Source organism: Lucilia cuprina, chromosome 6 (assembly GCF_022045245.1).
Source record: "Lucilia cuprina isolate Lc7/37 chromosome 6, ASM2204524v1, whole genome shotgun sequence".
Classification (NCBI taxonomy): domain Eukaryota; kingdom Metazoa; phylum Arthropoda; class Insecta; order Diptera; family Calliphoridae; genus Lucilia; species Lucilia cuprina.
The window spans coordinates 6965663-6985178 of NC_060954.1; the positions used below are offsets into that span (position 1 = coordinate 6965663).

Consider the following 19516-nt stretch of genomic DNA (forward strand, 5'->3'; position numbering starts at 1 on the left):
CGACACACAACAACAATTATGGTAAACAAAACAAATATAAAAATTTTAAATTAACGCTTTGTATACATTTTCCTTTATTGTTATACTGTTAACGGTAATATAAACATATGTTAACATATACACTGGCTAATAGTTTATAGTGAATGATTCATTTATTATATATTGACACATCTACACATACCTTTACATTTTATAAAGTCTGTTATGATTTAACATTGTTTTTTTTCTTAGTGCTGCTCTTGTCAATGTTATAAGTTGTCTTGTTGTTGCTGCTACTACTTGTCATTTGGATTTTTTTTCTGTGAGAATCTCTTTTTCCTTTTGTATTTATTGTTTTTTTGTGATTCCTCATCCGTATAGAACAGAAGTGATGTCAATTTTCTGAGCGAAAACGCAATAAATTTTATAGAAAATTATTTAAAATTATTAAGTAAAATTGTTTAAAATTAATTGAAAATTTTGTGTATATACATTTGGAAATAAATGAAAAGAGAAAGTGGCTTTTATAAAACGTTCATTTGTTAGTCGAACCGTAAATAGTTGTTTAAGGTGGTATACTTTGCTGTATGATACATGTCCATCAACATCATCATCATCATCGACAACTGGCTGGGTGAGTTTTTTTTATTTTAATAATAACTTTTTTCTTTAGAATAATAAGTAATAGGTATATTTTAAATAAATTATTGTTTTCAAGTTATTTAGAGCTGCTTGCAATAATAAGAGAGATTTTCGTTATTTTATGAATAATATGCAATGTTTCAAGAGTCAAACGTTGTCACCCAATGCAGTCGATTTAACACAAAATGGAAATGAAATTTTAGGCAAAGAAACTCTAAACAACAACGATAATATAGTCGTAGATGAGGCAAATCAATGCAATGGTCACTTAAAAGATAATAAAGATGTTGCAGAAGCTTCTGGCTCTCAGCAGCCGCCCACACCAACAACCTTACCACCCTCACCCCCACCTAATATGAAACCTTTGTACCGTGAACTCTTATTAGCCTGTCAAGAGCAAGCGGAGTTCTTTAAAGATGATGTCACCGAGCGTGGGCAACGTTTACATGCTGCTTTGGTGGCTTGGCAGGATTTCATTTTACTTTCCCATGATTTGGTGCAACAGGTAGAAGCGTTTGCCTATAAATACGATTTTGATGAACATACACCCGGCAATGGTTACCGCAGTTTTATTTCGGTTAATGACTCTTGCATAGAATATGGTTTGGGTATTTGTAAAAATCTCTTGGCTTCCCGTTCCACCATGTTTTTTCGCAAGAAATTCTATATGAAGGAGGTGGAGGCCTGTTCTCAGCTGTTGTCTTCTTTGTGCACTTGTCTCAAACATTTGTTGATATTGCATGACTGGTCCAAGGATTCGGGTGACTTATTTGCCTGTGGCAAACATTCGGCCGAGGAGCTATTCGAAATGGGCGAGACCATTAATCAGTATTGTTTTTATGGCCGTTGTTTGGGTTTCCAATATGGCGACTCCATACGTGGAGTTTTGCGTTTTATCTCCATTAGTATGGCCGGGTTTTCGGAGACGTTTTATGCTCCCGATCATGATGGCGCCTTGTTGAAGACTACCCGCAGTGTTTGGACTAGCGGTAAATATTTGCTGAATCCCGAGCTAAGGGCTCGTCGTATAGTGAATTTGTCACAAAATGCCAAAATCGATTTTTGTAAATCATTTTGGTTTCTCTCCGAATCGGAACTAATGCATAAAATACCCAGTATAGTGGGTAGTTCCATAAAAATTAATCAAATTATTGAAATACCCTCAGAGCCGTTGCAGTTTAAGGCACAAAAATCCCCTAAACCAGAAGAAGAAAAAGACGTCAAAGAAGAGGAAAACCTTAAAGAACATAATGAAAAAGAAGAATTTATTGATATACCAGTGCCCAGTAGCCATTTGGGTCCTGGTTTGTCCATACAAGTGCGTTTACTTAGTTATCATCGCCGTGAGGGTATGGTTGGTTTGGGTTCGCGTGGCTATAGGGGATGGCGTAAATTGCCTGCACGCAGTCCCTGTCTATTATTTCACTGTCACGGTGGTGGTTTTGTGGCGCAATCATCGAAATCTCACGAATTATATCTACGAGACTGGGCAGTGGCCTTAGATTGTCCCATATTATCGGTGGACTATAGTTTGGCTCCAGAGGCTCCATTTCCGCGGGCCATAGAAGAGGTTTTCTATGCGTACTGTTGGATGTTGAAAAATTACTCATACTTGGGCACTACTGCTGAACGTATCGTATTGGCTGGTGATTCGGCAGGTGCCAATCTTTGCATAGCTTTAGCTCTCAAGTGTATTGAACAGGGTGTGCGTGTGCCAGATGGTTTATTTTTGGCCTATTGTCCCACTCTTATATCCTTTGTACCCAGTCCAGCTCGTTTGTTATGCCTAATGGATCCTCTTTTGCCCTTCGGCTTTATGATGCGTTGCCTTAGAGCCTATGCTGCCCCCAGTCCGGAGGTTTTAACTGAAAACTCTAAGAGTGAAGAATTGATAAAGGAAATACGCAAGGCTTGTGAACAAGAGCCGCATTATAAACTGCATTTGGAACATCCAGAGAGTAATATGTCTTCTAGACGCACCTCAAATGCCAAAAGTCCCCTATCTTCTGCGGCCGAAAATTCCAAATGGGAACAGATTAAGGTAATTTAAAATGTAACTAAAATTTTAACAGTACTCAACTAGAACTGAACTAGAACTGAACTAGAACTGAACTAGAACTAAACTAGAACTAAACTAGAACTGAACTAGAACTGAACTAGAACTGAACTAGAACTAGAACTGAACTAGAACTGAACTAGAACTGAACTAAAACTGAACTAGAACTAAACTAGAACTGAACTAGAACTGAACTAGAACTGAACTAGAACTGAACTAGAACTGAACTAGAACTGAACTAGAACTGAACTAGAACTGAACTAGAACTGAACAAAACTAAATAGGAACTGAATTACAACTGAACTAAAACTGAACTGGAACTAAACATAAACTTTCTAATTTCTAAACAAAATTCGTTTTTTTAGTGCCACAACACAGATCATCACGAGGGCAACTCTAAAATTTCCCAGGGCATTGAAATGGCTGAGGAGGAAACCGAAGATAGTTCAGAAAATACTTTTGCCAGTGCCTCTTATCACAGTCAAACTGTTGAACACACCGATCTGCCCTCCATAGAGGACGATGACAATAGCTCATGTCTCTCCTTCGAAGATGATTCTCAGCCCATAGAACATTATCCCGTGGTGCCGGCACATAAAAATTCCGATTCTGAACAATATATAGATCGTTTTTTGGATTCCTATATAGTGGATGGCTCTACCGAAGAGGCTAAGGAGGCGAATGATGTAAACGGCGTGAAGAGTGGTTACGTTGCGGGTTCAGAAGACGATTTACAAACTATGCCGGCAAAAACTCTAAGCGAAGAGAATCTTTTAGTTGAGGCCAGCAAAGAGGCTATAGCTTTAGAAACTATACAGGGCAGATTTAATAATGCCGTTAACAGTATTTCGAATACCCTTAATCGTTACACACAATCGTATGAGATCAAAAGTGATGGAGTTGAGGGTCAAAAGCCTTTACAAGATTTACGTAATATGGATGCACTGATAGCACGTAGCCCTAGTGCAGAGTTTGCTTTTCAAATACCTAAAGATCCATTTTTATCGCCTTACTATGCCAGTGACGAGTGGTTAAAACAAATGCCGAATACTAAGATATTGGTAAGTGGACGTCAAGCCTATAATCTTAACAATAGTTTAGCCTATGGTCTAGACTAGTTTACTCTATAGTTTTAATTCAAATCCGTGAATAATTTTTTTTTTATTTCCGATAGACTTTAGAAATGGATCCTTGTTTGGATGATTGTGTAATGTTTGCCAAAAAATTAAAAAGACTTAATAGACCAGTTACTTTGGATATTTTAAAGGGATTACCACATGGTTTTCTAAATTTTACAATGGTAAGATATTTTCAACTCTAAATTAAATATAAAAATAAATTATTTTAATTTATTTGCATTAGCTCTCTAATGAAGCCATGGAAGGTTCCAAAATTTGTATTAATCTATTGAAACAACTTTTGGAAATAGACACAACAAACCCCACAAAAATCTCACCCACCACCACCACCATCACTACCCCCACAACAGTCTCTAACGGTTCAACTAAGGAGTCCTTAACTAACTGTACAACAGAAAATAAATAAAATTAGTTATTGTTGCACTAAATTATATATTTATTAAAGAAAAAAAAAACGCAAAAACTCAATTTTAAACTACACGCGCTTTTTTGTAATTTTAAACTTACACTTACACAAATTTACGATAAATTTATACAAATTTGATGAAAAGTGTTTAACACCAAACAACAAAATTTTTTGCATAAACTTATTTGTATTGGAAACGTTTTTATATAAATATAAAAATTAGGTATTTTTTCAAAAAAAAAAAAAAACAAAAAAATGCTCAAATATTATTTGATTTTATTTATGTTTTACCATATTGGCTATTTCTACTGTATTTTGTTAATTACTTATGTTGTTTTTGTTATTATAACATTAGTTTATAAGAGCTTTTTTTCGATATTAAACATATTTTCAAATTTTCTTTTTATCTGTTGATTTTTTTTCAAAACATTATAAAAAATATTTTAAAAAATAATATATTTATAAATTATACAAATATATTAAAAATATAATAACAAAATTATAAAATCTTAAAAGTTTTCTATTATTACCTTATTTTTAGCTCAGACTATTGATTAGTCTTTAAGTCCATACTAGTGATAAGCTTATCGTCGACTCTGGACTAAACTATAATGTAGACTAAAGTACAGTCCGCATTATTCACTGACTATTGACACAGGCCACAGCCAAGTCATTGAACTTGTCTACACATTCCCCGACAGTCGATTCTACTTACCGGAATGACCCGAATTATTCGGCCAAGGGCTGTCAACCCCAGCAACAACAAAAAAGCAACAAGCAACAACTTGTCTACAGTTTATATTATAAATAAGACTATAGACTATAAGTTATGAAGAATTATTAATAAAAAAAACTATAAAGTTGACTTCAGACTAGAATATCACAGGTGCACTTAATCACACACGACTGTAGTAACATTTTTTTGCCTTATAAATTATGGAATTAAAGTTCAAGTGTAAGAAACAAATAATTAAATTTCCAAATATATACATTTAATCTTGAGTTTGTAAACTAAACTTTATAAATTCTTTAAATATTTGCACTTTGTAAAAAAAAATTTGTTTTTTTTTCGTTATTTTTCTCTAAAGGAAACGCGCGTTTTTCCTTAAAACACAACAAAGCCAATTGAATAAAAAAACGCCGTTGTTCCTTAAAACACAACAAAGCCAATTGAATAAAAAATCGCCGTTGACAAACATTCAACGACGGCTATTTAAACGTTCAATATGTAAGTGTAACGCTTAACCGTTATTTTATTTTAAACGACGAACGAGCTTATATTACTCGTTATACTGTATACACAAGTTTAGGAGGAGATTTTAAAAGGAATAATTTTATTAAAAATTGGTATTTTGGCATAGAACTTACTAAAATTGCAAGTTAGTAAAAAAAAAGTTATAAACTAGACTGACTAGACTGCAGTTTGGATTATTGACTAGACTATAGATGTAATCAATAAACATTTCTGTTAAATTTCCCTAAAAACTTATTCAAAATCTTAAATTTTTATAAAACCTCTAAGAGCTAGGGTTCTATAAATCGACTTTCGAATAATCGAACAATCGACTTTTTTTCGAAAAGTCGAAGTCGACTATTTTGTTCCAAAAAAAGTCGATAACTCGACTATCGTTTATGAAAAAAGTCGAAAAGTCGACTTTGTAAATAAAAGTCGAAAACAGTCGAAAAGTCGGAAAAATTCAAAAAGTCGGAAAAAATTCAAAACATCGGAAAAAGTCGAAAATAGTCAGAAGAAGTCAAAAAAGTCGAAAAGTCGAAAAGTCGGAAAAAGTCGAAAAAGTTGAAAAAAGTCGAAAAGTCGACTGTTTATAAAATATTAAAAGTCGAAAAATCAACTTTTAACTAAATGCAAAAAGTCGAGAGTCGAAAAGTCGACTTTTCATAAAATGCAAAAAGTCGACTTTTCATAAAATGCAAAAAGTCGACTTTTCATAAAATGCAAAAAGTCGACTTTTCGTTTCAACTATAGAACCCTACTAAGAGTGGGGTTTCGATTGCCAATTAACAATTTCTTCCTTGTCCAGATATGTTCAGAGTAAACTCTGTTCATATTAGAATTACCATAAAAATATAAAGTGGCATTATTTATACTAATCAATAAATCAAACACTTTAAAGGTTATTTTAATAAAAAATTGTATTCAATTATTTCACATCAGCTAATATGCCGTCGTTATATTTTTGTGTACGCCGCTTTTTATTCTTAATCCGCTCTGAACTTTTAAAATGGCGCCTTAAAAAAGAGCAAAACTTTGTAACATATAAATTCCGTGGAAATTTATTAGTTTAATTTAAAACAGTTTTTATTTAAAGTTAATTTTTAAAAATATTACATATTTATAGTAAAAAAATTAGAAGGTATAAGTGAATTCAATTACTTTTACAAAAGTTTTAATACATTTTAGAGAAAATAACATGACTAGGTAAGAAGAACTATAGACTAGACTATAGACTAGTCTATAGACTAGACTATAGACTAGTCTATAGACTAGACTATAGACTAGACTATAGACTAGACTATAGACTAGACTATACACTAGAATATAGACTAGACTATACACTAGAATATAGACTATAGACGAAGTCATTGTTTTTTTTTTTCATTTATTCATTTTAGTGTAATAAAGTAGACAGGCGCGTACCCAGCAAAATAATGTTGAAAGGGTATCCTTTATTTCTATTTTCCCATTTATTTTTTGTATTAAATATTCACTTGACTAAAGACTAAAGAAACTATAGTCTATACAAAAAGTACAGAGATGAGCTTAGTTAATAGTTTTGAACGAATTTTAGAAGGGATTACAAACCAGGATTTTTGTGTTACTGTATTAAGATGTATACAATATAAATTAAATTTATATTTCTATTAAATATTGTTAAAACCATATTCAAAACCCTGAATTTTTACAAAATTTATTTTAAATTTAAATTGAAAATCCTTAGAGGCACTAATATGTATTTATTATTTTCAATTGCCACCGTTACATTATTATGAACGCCGCTAGTTATTCTTAATCAGCTTAGAAGTCTTAATAAAATGGCGCCTTATAATAATAACGAAGCTTTTTATTGTAACTCATTAAAAAATTTTTCAAGTTTAATTTGAAATAATTTATAAAAAGTGAATTTTTAAAAAAAACATTACATATTTAAAGTGAAAAGTAAGCAGGTATAAGTGAATTTAATAATGTTTACAAAACTTTTAATAAATTTTAGAGCAAATAACTTAAAAAGGTAAGATGAATAAAGTTAACAAAAAAAATGAACACCCTCATTCATGTTTAAAAATACTGTTTAAATGTTATTAAAAATTCGTTAGATTCCAAGTAGAGGGAGTCAAAGTTTATCATTAAATTAACACTCTTCTTAACCAGTTCACGGGTAAGAGCAGTTGTATTACGTGCATCATCTAAACACGAATGTTCCTTTCCCTTGAAATATAAGCCCATATCATACACACATACATACATACTTATGTAGAACATATTTGAAGTTATAAGGTCTATAGGAATTTGCATATTTCATAAAGACTTCTGGCATATCTATCCACTGATTAAAATATGTTGGTTTATTGATGCCTTTTCAGTCGCATTCCTGTTTAATGAATATTCCCATACGCTCCTTGTCACAATGACGCATTTGCTCATTTCATTGTTTTTCATAGTTTTTGGCAGCAGTAAATTGCAAGCTCTTAACTCTTTACGCAACTATTCCTCAAACATTATTAAGCAATTTTGCAGCAGATCGAGGTTTTTCGTATTCAGACTATTCTATGTACTAGGCTATACCATATAGACTAGAGTATAGACTAGACTATAGACTAGACTATAGACTAGACTATAGACTAAAGACTAGACTATAGACTAGATTATAGACTAGATTATACTCTAGACTATAGACTAGACTATAGACTAGACTATAGACTAGACTATAGACTAGACTATAGACTAGACTATAGACTAGACTATAGACTAGACTATAGACTAGACTAAAGACTAGACTATAGACTAGACTATAGACTAGACTATAGACTAGACTATAGACTAGACTATAAACTAGACTATAGACTAGACTAGACTATAGACTAGACTATAGACTTGACTATAGACTAGACTATAGACTAGACTATAGACTAGACTATAGACTAGACTATAGACTAGACTATAGACTAGACTATAGACTAGACTATATACTAGACTATAGACTAGACTATAGACTAGACTATAGACTAGACTATAGACTATACTATAGACTATACTATAGACTATACTATAGACTATACTATAGACTAGACTATAGACTAGACTATAGACTAGACTATAGACTAGACTATAGACTAGATTATAGACTACACTAAAGACTACACTATAGATTAGCTATAAAAAAACAAACATTAAAGTTTATCATAAAAACTTTATTAAAATACTTCATGTAAAGAAATTTAAAGATTTGCTTTATAGAACAATTCGCTTTAGAAACAATTAAGATTCCAAACAGAGGGAGACATATCAATGGTTATCTTTAAAGTTGCTCCCTTCTTAACCATTTTATATGTTAAGTAAGCTAAATTTCGGGCATCATCTATACCCGAATGTTGTTGGCCTACAAATTTTAAACCGACATAATTTAGAGCATTCGAAAAACTATTACTTTTTCTTCTATGGAAATATTTTTTAAAGATTTGTTGCATATTAATCCATTGATCTAAATATTTAGGTTTTGCGATTGATTTTCTACGACATTCTAATTCTAAAAATACGCTCAAATCATAATCGCTCCATGTCACGAAAGCACAATTACCCAATCGGTTGTCTTTTGATTCTTTTGGCAGTTGAAGTTGACGTGATCTCAATTCTTTGCTTAACCATTCTTCGAATAGTTGTAGGCACAATTGTAATGATATGCCCTGATCAACCGTTTGCTGCGTAATGCCAGTGAGTTTAAGGCAATAATCACTTAGTTGAGGTTTTTCCGTGGGCTTGAGATATTGATGAAATTCAGATTCTATTTGGCCAGTTTCTAGATTTAATAAAACTGCTGGAAATTCTATAAAATAAAATAAAAAAGTATTACACATAGACACTATGTACTTTGTTAAGAGAAAGTAAGACGAACCTATAATTTCAGCTTTTCTATACTCTGGTGGTGGTTGATGCAACCAACAAGTGGCTTCAAAATCCAACGCTACTATATACTTGTAAGGCTGCTCAGTTTTATCGGCGGATCTATTAATAAAATTATTAATAATTCGTATCAAATTTATGAAAACATTTACAAATACTTACTTCTTACTGTTGTCCATTTTGTTCTGAAACTAAAATGTTTAGTTTATCAAGAGCGACAAACACTTATAATTTGAGTTTTAATAATAAAGTTTCGTTAGTATTTATTTCTTTGTCATTTCATTGATTGTATGCAAAAGTTTTTTGCTTATTTTTATCACTACACACATTTCTAGTCGTGAGTGTTTGAGTTTGAATGACTAATACTACTAAATTTATTTAGAGTCAAACGGAGAATTTAAGGGGAATTCCCTTTATTATTAATTTTTTTAAACATCTTTTTTATTTGTTATTGTCATTGTGAATTGTTAATATTTTTTTTTATTTAGGGAATTCCATTAATTATTTAATTGCCATTGAGAATTGTTCATAGTATGTATTTTGTATGATTTAACATTCGATCGTTTTCTCTTATTTGGTTTTAATTTAGTCTAGACTTTAAAATATTAGTGAAGGATTGTCAGAGTAGATTACAAACAAGACTAGACAAGAGTCCATGCAACTAACTTCAGACTAGACTTTAGATTCTACTATGGACAATAGATTAGAATATAGAGTAGTTTATAGACTAGACTATAGACTAAACTATAGACTCAAGACTGTAGACTAGACTTTAGTCTAGACTATAGATTAGACTATACACTAGACTATAGACTAAACTGTAGACTGGACTATAGACTAGACTGTAGACAATATTAATACTAAACTTAATACATGGCTATAGACTAGACAATAGACTAGACTAAGGACTAAACTATGGACTAGACTATAGATTAGACTATAGACTGGACCTTGAGTATAGACTAGACAAAAGACTAGACTATAGACTATGGACTAGACCATAGACTAGACTATAAAACTAGACTAGACCATAGACTAGTCTATAAATTGAATAATATAGTACTACTATAGACTATACTATACACTAAACTATAGACTATAGGCTGAACAATACACTAGACTATAAGTTAGACTATAGACTAGACTACAGACTAGACTATAGACTAGACTATGGCTAGACTATAGACTAAACTATAAACTGGAGTATAAACTAGAGTAGACTATAAACTGAAAAATAGACTAAACTGTAGACTGTACTATATATTAAACTATAGTTCGGCTACAGACTGAACAATAGATTCGATTATAGGTTAAACTATACACTAGACTATAGTCTAGACTATAGACTAGACTATAAACTAGACTATAGACTTGACTATAGACTAGACTATAGACTAGACTAGATATTAGACTATATAATAGACTATAGACTATATATTAGACTATATAATAGACTATAGACTCGACTATAGACTAGACTATAGGCTAGACTATGGACTCGACTATAGACTAGACAATAGACTAAACTATAGACTAGACTAGACTATAGACTAGATTATAGACTAGACTATAAACTAGACTATGGACTAGACTATATACTATACTATAAACTATACTATAGACTAGACTAAACTATAAACTAGACTATAGACTAGACTATAGACTAGACTATAGACTAGACTATAGACTAGACTATAGACTATACCTTAGACTATATACTAGATTATAGGCTATAGGTTAAACTATACACTAGACTATAGGTTAAACTATACACTAGACTATAGTCTAGACTATAGACTAGACTATAAACTAGACTATAGACTTGACTATAGACTAGACTATAGACTAGACTATTAGACTATATAATAGACTATATAATAGACTCGACTATAGACTAGACTATATGCTAGACTATGGACTCGACTATAGACTAGACTATAGACTAGACTATAAACTAGACTATGGACTAGACTATAAACTATACTATAAACTATGCTATAGACTAGACAATAGACTAGACTATAAACTAGACTATAGACTAGACTATAGACTAGACTATAGACCAGACTATAGACTAGACTATAGACTAGACTATAGACTAGACTATAGACTAGACTATAGACTAGACTATAGACTAGACTATAGACTAGACTATAGACTAGACTATAAACTAGACTATAGACTAGACTATACCTTAGACTATAGACTAGAGTATAGACTAGACTAGAGTATGGACTAGACAATAGACTAGACTATAAACTAGACTATAGACCAGACTATAGACTAGAATATAGACCAGACTATAGGCTAGACTATAGACTAGAGTATAGACTAGACTATAGACCAGACTATAGACTATACATTAGACTATAGACTAGACTATAGATTAGACTATAGACTAGACTTTAGACAATGGACTATACTATAGTCTGAAATACTTACATTTTCACAGATTTTAATAAAATGCTTCATTTACTTGAATATTTAAATATTTTTATTTAATATCATGTCATTAGGTGTGTGTTGTGTTTTACTTTTACTTTTCATTTCTTTTTTTCCATTTTCTCATTATAAATAAAGTACAAAAATGTGTGTTGTGTGGTAAATACTACAAAAAAATAAAAGCAATCAGTTTTGTTGGTATATTAAATATTGGTCTTTAAAAATACTTTATTTTGTTAATTTATTTTTTTTTTGCTTAATTTTACTTTTATTTAAAAAAATTAAAATTGGCCTTAATTTTTAATAGATAAAAAAAGTTATAAAAAGATTTTTAAAACTTTTTATACGCTAAACATTATGAGAAATTTATAATTTCTTTAAGTTTTGTGTTTTGATTTTTATATTTTTTTAGTTTGCTTTTTTATAAAAAAAAGTATTTCAAGTCTTATAATTTTCTTGTTGTTTATTTGTTATTAAATAGTAGTAGAAATAATATAAATTAATAATTTGTTTTTAGGTTTTGTGATGTTTTTAGTTTTTTTTACTTCTTTTAAATATAGTTAAGTTGTTTGTTTTGTTAATATGTATAAAAAATTACTCCCTAGACCTAGTTTTATTTTTAAACCTAATTAGCTATGGCTACAGTTTGGTGTATTATGGTTGTTGCTAACGTTGTTGTTCGTTTAGAAAACACAATTCAAATTCAATTGGAAGGGTGTCAAATCTTTGGTTATAGCCAAAGTGGCACCATCATTTACTAATTTGTGTGTTAAGGCGGCTAAATTTTTAGCATCATCTATGCCTGAATGTTGTTTACCCTCAAACTGTAGACCCACATAGGTAAGGGCATCAAGAAAATTAAGCGGTTTATATTTATACCATTCCCTGTATATGACACGCATATCAATCCATTGATTAAAATATGGTGGTTTCTTAATACGTTTTCGGCTACATTCCTTATCCAAACATATGCCAAAATCCCAATCGGTCCAGGTGACAAAAGCACAGTTGCCAATTTTATTATCTTTTGATACTTTGGGCAGCATTAGATGGCGAGCTCTTAACTCTTTACGCAACCATTCCTGAAACATCATAAGGGCAGTCTGTAGTGGTATGCCATTATCGACAGTTTTCTGTGTTATGCCAGTGAGTTCAGTGCAAAATGCACTTAGTTTAGGTGATTCAATGGGCATGATGTATTTATGAAATTCTGCTTCGATTTTGCCGGTCTTTAGATTAACCAAAACAGCGGGAAATTCTGCAAATGGAAAAAGAAATTTATGTAAATTTTTAATTTTCATTTCATTCGAAATTAAAGTTTTTCTTTTACCTATAATTTCAGATTCACGCCATTTGGGGGGAGCTTTATTTTCCCAGCATGTGGCTTCAAAATCTACTGCTATAACATATTCATAAGATTGTAGAGATAATTTTGATTTACTGGATTTTGTGGAAGTATTATTATTTTGTGGTTGTCCACCATCTACATAAATGGTGTCGATAAGACCAAGTTGTCTGAAAGTAAAAATGTATAAAAAGAAAAAAAAATTAATTATATTAGACAATATGGTCTATAAGTAATAAGAATAAAAAGAAAAAAAACAGAAACTGGGTTGAAGAAATTCTTAAAACATATTAAATTATTTGGCATATTTTCTATGTCATTTATTGCCCCAAATTCTGTCCACAAAATATGCCAATATTAGGCGCAATATGTAATGACAAAATATGTTAAATTTTGGCTTGATTTCTATAAAAAAATGTAGGAAATTTTGCCTACAAATTTAAGGCTAAATTTAGTTCCAACTACTAAAGTCAAAAATAATCGAAAATTTCCCCCAAAACAACCATATTAACCTTTTACTTTAAGTTTGTTTTCCATAACACACCACCATGGGTTTATCGCGTAATACAAAACCATTAGTTTCTTCTAAAGCTTCTGCTATTAAAGGCTTTATAATGTCCATTTCCTGACCCTGAAAAGTAACAAAAGCTTGTCCTTTCATACGACCATGTTGCATTACTTTTATATCTAAACTTAGATCCTCTGTCTTAAGATAACGTTGATAGATTAATTTTAAATCATCAGCAGTTACATCTTTGTGTAAATTTTTAATATAAAGTTTATTGCTAATTAATCCTTTTTGATAATTCTTGTAAATGGCTAGTTTTTCAAGTTCTTCTGGAGGAAGTTTTTGTGTTTTTAAATTCAAGGGTAATGATATTAAGGATTTGGTAGTTTCCTTTTTATTGGACTTCAATTGCATATCTATTTTATTGCTGGTAGTTAAGTTATGCTCTGTTGTCTCAAATATTTCCTTAATAGATAAATTAGTTTTTGCTGGTTTTTTGTGCGTTTCTTTATTTAATTTTTGTGTAGAGAGCAACATTTGTCGTGCTTTTTTCTTATATTGTTCTGGTTGATCGATTAGTTTTCTTTTTAGTTGTTGCGTAGGTTTAGCTTTTGGTTTATGTTCATCTTCTTCTGCGGATTCCAATTCACTTTCAATTTCTTCTTGTATTGTTAAGTTTTGTTTTTCTTGTATTTGTATTTCATCTGTTTGGGTTTGTGCCTCCTTTGGCACACCAGTTGCAGTAAATTTATAATTTCTTTTATTAAAAGGTGGCTCCAAATTCATACGATTCATTAGATGTAAAACTTGTGTATAGAAACGTTTATTACTTAGCAATGATATACAAATATTATCTAAAATATCCTTATTTATAGGAGGATAGGTGTATTTCAAATAGGGAGCAGGAGGCTGATTAAAACCCAATTCATCTTCTACAGCATATAACTTTTGTACGTACTTGTTAAGTTGTTCTTGTTGTTTATTTAAAGCCTGTTGTGTTCCATTTGTGTCTTCCAATTGTGTCTGTATACTTTTATTGCTTTTTCTTAGAGAATTTTTGGGTTTTTGCTCTATGCTATTGTTGTTAGGTTTGTCTTTACAAAATATTGCTATATTACAACAATTGCCATTGAATTCCAATTCTTTTAGAGCACTTAAAGCCTTTTCAGCTTCATTTTTTTCTTGAAAAATTATCAAAGCACGTTTGCGTCCAAAAGGTTTAACTTCTCTTGCCGGCAATTTTAATTTGTCTAAAAGTCCTGTTAAATCTTCCATTTGCTTTGGTATATTTTTAAATATTAAAGTGGTAGATTCTTGGCGAACTTTTTTATCCATTTTTATTTAAATAAATTTAATTTTTAGAATTTTTAAAATTTTTTAACAATTTTCTAACTTTGTATTAAGAAAAGAACACGGCAACAAATAAACAACAAAACACAACAGCTGTCTGTCACTATGAGAGGTTATGGCAAAATAAACAAAAGCAAAAAAAAGTGAAGTACATAAAAAACACAGTTGCAAAATTTAGTAGTAAATCACTAATTTATGCTACTTTTTGTTAAAAACTCTTAATATAACATAATCGAATTTCGAATAATAGAACAATTTACTTTTTGTCGAAAAAAGTTGAAGTCGACTATTTTGTTCGAAAAAAGTCGATAACTCGACTATGAAAAAAGTCGACTTTGTAAAAAAAAGTCGAAAAAAGTCAAAACGTCGAAAAGTCGTAAAAAGTCGTAAACTCGAAAATAGTAGAAAAAGTCAAAAATAGTCGAAAATTTTAAGAAAGTGGAAAAAATAGTAGAAAAAAGTTGAAAAGTCAAAGATAGCCGAAAATTTTAAAAAAGTCTAAAAGTCGACTTTAACAAAAGTCAAAAAATCGACTTTGCATAAAATGCAAAAAGTCTAAAAGTCGACTTTTAACTAAATGCAAAATGTATGTATGTATGTACGTGCGTATGTATGTATGTATGTATGTACGTACGTACATTTTCAGGTCCATAGTCTGGTTTTTGAAAATATTTTGCACATTTTTAAATGCAGTAAATATTGTTTGTTTGTTTTCTAAAATATGTTTATTTTAAAATGTTAATTTCAAAAAAACAAGTTTATTAATATTTCTCCCAACAGATTGCAAAAAAAAAAAAACAACATTTGTAACTTTATCATACAATTTCATTCATGAGAATTTCTTCTTAAAAAAAGTAATAATATTTAGCATTTAATAACAATGATTTTTTTAACTGAAAATTCATGGTCAAATGCTGCTGTTAATGATCACGTACACCCATAATCGTGTTCATATTATTTATGTTTGAATGAATAATGTGAATGAAATGTGAGAAAAAAAAAAGATTTATAAATATTGAATTTTAATTTTTTTATAAAATTTATATTTTTGATTACGCTTTATTTTTACCTATATGTAGATATATTCATGATTATATTCTAGACTATGGACTAGATTATAGTCTACACTATATACTAGACTGTAGAACAGTTTAAAGACTAGACTATAGACTAAATTTATAGACCAGATTACAAACTACACTATAGACTAGACTAAACATTACACTATAGATTAGACTCAAGACTAGACAAGAATAGAGACTAGATTATGGACTAGATTATAGACTATTGACTAGACTAAAGACTATTCTATAGACAAGACTGTAGACTAGACTAAAGACTAAAATAAGACTAAGCTACAGACTAGACTATAGACTAGACTATAGACTAGACTATAGACTAGACTATAGACTAGACTATAGACTAGACTATAGACTAGACTATAGACTAGACTATAGACTAGACTATAGACTAGACTATAGACTAGACTATAGACTAGACTATAGACTAGATTATAGACCAGACTATAGACTAGACTATAGACTTGACTATAGATTAGACTATAGATTAGACTTAAGACTAGACTATAAACTAGACTAAAGATTAACTAGAGACTAGACTATAAACTAGACTAAAGACTAAACCACAGATTAGACTATAGACTAGACTATAGATCAGACTATAGACTAGACTATAGATCAGACTATAGACTAGACTATAGATCAGACTATAGACTAAACTAGACTATAGATCAGACTATAGACTAGACTATAGATCAGACTATAGACTAGACTATAGATCAGACTATAGACTAGACCATAGATCAGACTATAGACTAGACCACAGACTAGACTAAAGACTATACTACAGACTAGACTTTAGTCACAACTATAGACTATACTTTAGACTAGACTGTGGAGTAGACTATTGACCAGACTATGGAGCAGACGATTGACCAGACTATAGAGTAGATAATAAAGTAGACTATAGACTAGACTGGACTATAGACTACTCTATAGACTATACTATATACTAGGCGGTAAAAAAAACTATTTTTTTAGAAAGCCGCCCGCTGTGAGCTTTTTATACCCTACACCACTTTAGTGGGGAGGGTATATTGGGTTTGTGCTGATGTTTGTAACATAGAAAAGTATTCGTCCAATACCCACCTTAAATTATACCAATCGGCTTAGAATCATTTTCTGAGTCGATTAAGCTATGTCCGTCCGTCTGGCCGGCTGGCTGTCCATGTAAACCTTGTGCGCAAGGTACAGGCCGCAATTTTGAAGATAATTAGATGAAATTTGGCACACCCGCTTCTCTTGGCAAGGACGTAGCCTATTGAAAATGGTTAAAATCGGTTCATTATTTCGACTAGCCCCCATACAACCGTAACCCCAAATAGGTCCTTTTGGCTTATAATTAATTAAAATGATCTATTATGTTAACAAAAGTCGACAAAACTCAGTTTTATAGAACTTTAAATGACACTACCGATTTTTGTAATGATCGGGCTTCATTTGATCCTATCCCCCATACAAACTCCCCTTCAGAAAATGACTTAAAGATCAAAATTCTTACAAACACTATTAACACTTTTAAATTCTACATAAATATTATTGAAGAAGACTTAACTCCCCCTACCAACATTTTTAAGGATAGGGCCATATTTTGCCCTACTCCCCTTTGAACCCTCTTGTAAAAAAATCTTTTTTTGCCAAAATAAAAGTAAAAATACTCCGTAATAAAGTTAAAAAAAAAACAAACCAAATGCTTTATTTTTTTAAATAATCCCCATTTTTAACATATGTACATATTGACAGGTGTAGTGTATTATATAGTCGGCGACGACCGACTATACATTCATACTTGTTTTTATTAAAAATATACAAACTAATTGCAAATAATTATAGTTTATTAATTTCATGTTAATTTTTCATGATTTAATACAAGATGATATCAGTTTTTTATTATTTTTTATTAGACGAAAAATACAATAAATTATTATTTTAACATTTGCAAACTGAGGTAATACAACCTCGTTTTTTTTTTTTTTTTTGAGCAAACAGAGAAAAGACCCTTTAAGGGACTCTTTATTTTTAATTAATTCTGTAAATTAAATGTTTATATGTGTAAATATTTAAAAGGTTTCACTGTTTTCTTTCATAGATTTACAACTAAATAGCTGACTAGCCAATAAACACGTAAAATATTAGATTTTGAGACTAAAGTCATTCATTCCGTCATTCAGTCTGTATTATATTTATATTTTTGCAATTCTTAAGAAACAAAAACAAAACTATAATTAAAAATACTACCTAAACATATTCCCTCGTAAAGGTAGTAAATGAGTAATTGGGTTTGTGTAATTTGTTAGACGTGCCCCCAATCACATCGCAACAACAGTTGTCTCTAACCATTATTAATATTGATTCTTTAAGCAGAAAGGAACAACAAAAAAGAAAGAAAGAAATAAGAAAAAACCTACTCTCTCTCCTACGCTTTAATCATAAACACAACAAGTGCATAAATGATTGAAATTACAAAAATAACAACAACAAGAAAAGCTTAAAGTCAATGGACTCATTTTGCACTTGTTTATTTTTATTTTTTTTTTGTTTGTAAATACTATTATTTTTTTAATTCTCTGTTTTGTTTGTGGTTTTTCGAGTATATATACATATACATATGTATGTATGCGTGTAGCAAACATATCAAAGAATTATGAAAATCAAGTTGTCATTTTATATAGCAACAACAAATACAGCAAGAACAAACAAAAACAAACATTAAACTAATCATATAAATGACACGAGACCAAAAGCAAGTGAACCATTTACACTGGACATTTTTATATTAGTTTGTATATCGTTGTGTAATTTTGCCTTATTGACAGTGTCTCTTTGTAAAAGTTTTTAGAAGGGTTCTAAAGTATAGCCTAAAGTCTAGTCTAAAGTATAGCCTAAGTTGTTGTGTAGTTGCTGGGGTTGACAGCCCTTGGCCGAAAATATATGATCACTCCTGTACGTAGAACCGGCAGTCTGACAGTCTTATCTAGTGTCTAGTCTATGGTCTAAACTACAGTCTAGTCTAGAATCTATAGCCTGCAATCTAGTCTGTAGTCTTGTCTATTGTCTAGTCTATCATCTGTAGTCGCCGAAAATATAGGGTCATTCCTGTACATAGAACCGGCAGTCAGGGTATGACAGTCTAATCTAGTGTCAAGTCCATAGTTTAGTTTATAGTTAGATCTAGTGTCAAGTCCATAGTTTAGTTTATAGTTAGATTACTTCTGCCTAGACTATAATCTATAGTTTGTAGTCTAATCTATAGTCTAGTCTATAGACTAGTCTATAGTATAGTCTGTAGTTTAGTCTATAGTCTATTCTATAGTCTAGTATTTAGTCTAGTCTATAGTATAGTCTATAGTCTAGTCTATAGTCTAGTCTATAGTCTAGTCTATAGTCTAGTCTATAGTTTAGTCTATAGTCTAGTCTATAGTCTAGTCTA

At 30.8% G+C, this 19516-nt stretch overlaps 4 protein-coding genes across 7 annotated transcripts in view; 2 read left to right on the plus strand and 2 right to left on the minus strand.

Annotated features, from left to right (window-relative positions):
* Positions 1–240: 240 nt before the first annotated feature.
* On the plus strand, positions 241–4333 carry LOC111687523 (hormone-sensitive lipase). Of its 2 annotated transcripts, none has more exons than XM_046955697.1 (5): positions 241–613; positions 706–2662; positions 3043–3738; positions 3852–3977; positions 4040–4333. In XM_046955697.1, the coding sequence occupies exons 1-5, from the start codon at positions 567–569 to the stop codon at positions 4220–4222; spliced, it is 3009 nt and encodes a 1002-aa protein (XP_046811653.1). In that variant the 5' UTR covers positions 241–566; the 3' UTR covers positions 4223–4333. The 2 variants fall into 2 exon arrangements, with proteins under 2 accessions (XP_046811653.1, XP_023305729.2); XM_023449961.2 differs by having other exon boundaries at positions 242–613; positions 698–2662.
* A 3017-nt stretch (positions 4334–7350) lies between these two features.
* The window catches only part of LOC111679409, a 28937-nt gene continuing 16771 nt past the window's right edge, over positions 7351–19516 (plus strand). The window contains exon 1 of the mRNA XM_046954258.1: positions 7351–7473. The gene's annotated coding sequence lies outside the window, so the exon portion shown is untranslated. The remainder of the gene's footprint in view (positions 7474–19516) is intronic.
* On the minus strand, positions 8633–9717 carry LOC111687529 (ERI1 exoribonuclease 2-like). Its single transcript, XM_023449967.2, has 3 exons — positions 9525–9717; positions 9355–9464; positions 8633–9285 (listed from the first exon to the last, which is right to left on the minus strand). The coding sequence occupies exons 1-3, from the start codon at positions 9539–9541 to the stop codon at positions 8711–8713; spliced, it is 702 nt and encodes a 233-aa protein (XP_023305735.2). The 5' UTR covers positions 9542–9717; the 3' UTR covers positions 8633–8710.
* LOC111687526 (ERI1 exoribonuclease 2-like) overlaps positions 12349–19516 on the minus strand; it is a 19557-nt gene continuing 12389 nt past the window's right edge. The window contains exons 1-3 of one of the 3 annotated variants that reach the window (XM_023449965.2): positions 14616–15052; positions 13135–13319; positions 12349–13062 (exon numbers count right to left, since the gene is read on the minus strand). In XM_023449965.2, coding sequence (XP_023305733.2) covers positions 12488–13062; positions 13135–13319; positions 14616–14992 — 1137 coding nt within the window. In that variant the 5' untranslated portion in view covers positions 14993–15052 and the 3' untranslated portion in view covers positions 12349–12487. Of the gene's footprint in view, positions 13063–13134; positions 13320–13661; positions 15335–19516 lie in introns of those variants that run through there. The other 2 variants (XM_046954256.1, XM_046954255.1) reach the window with 2 other exon arrangements.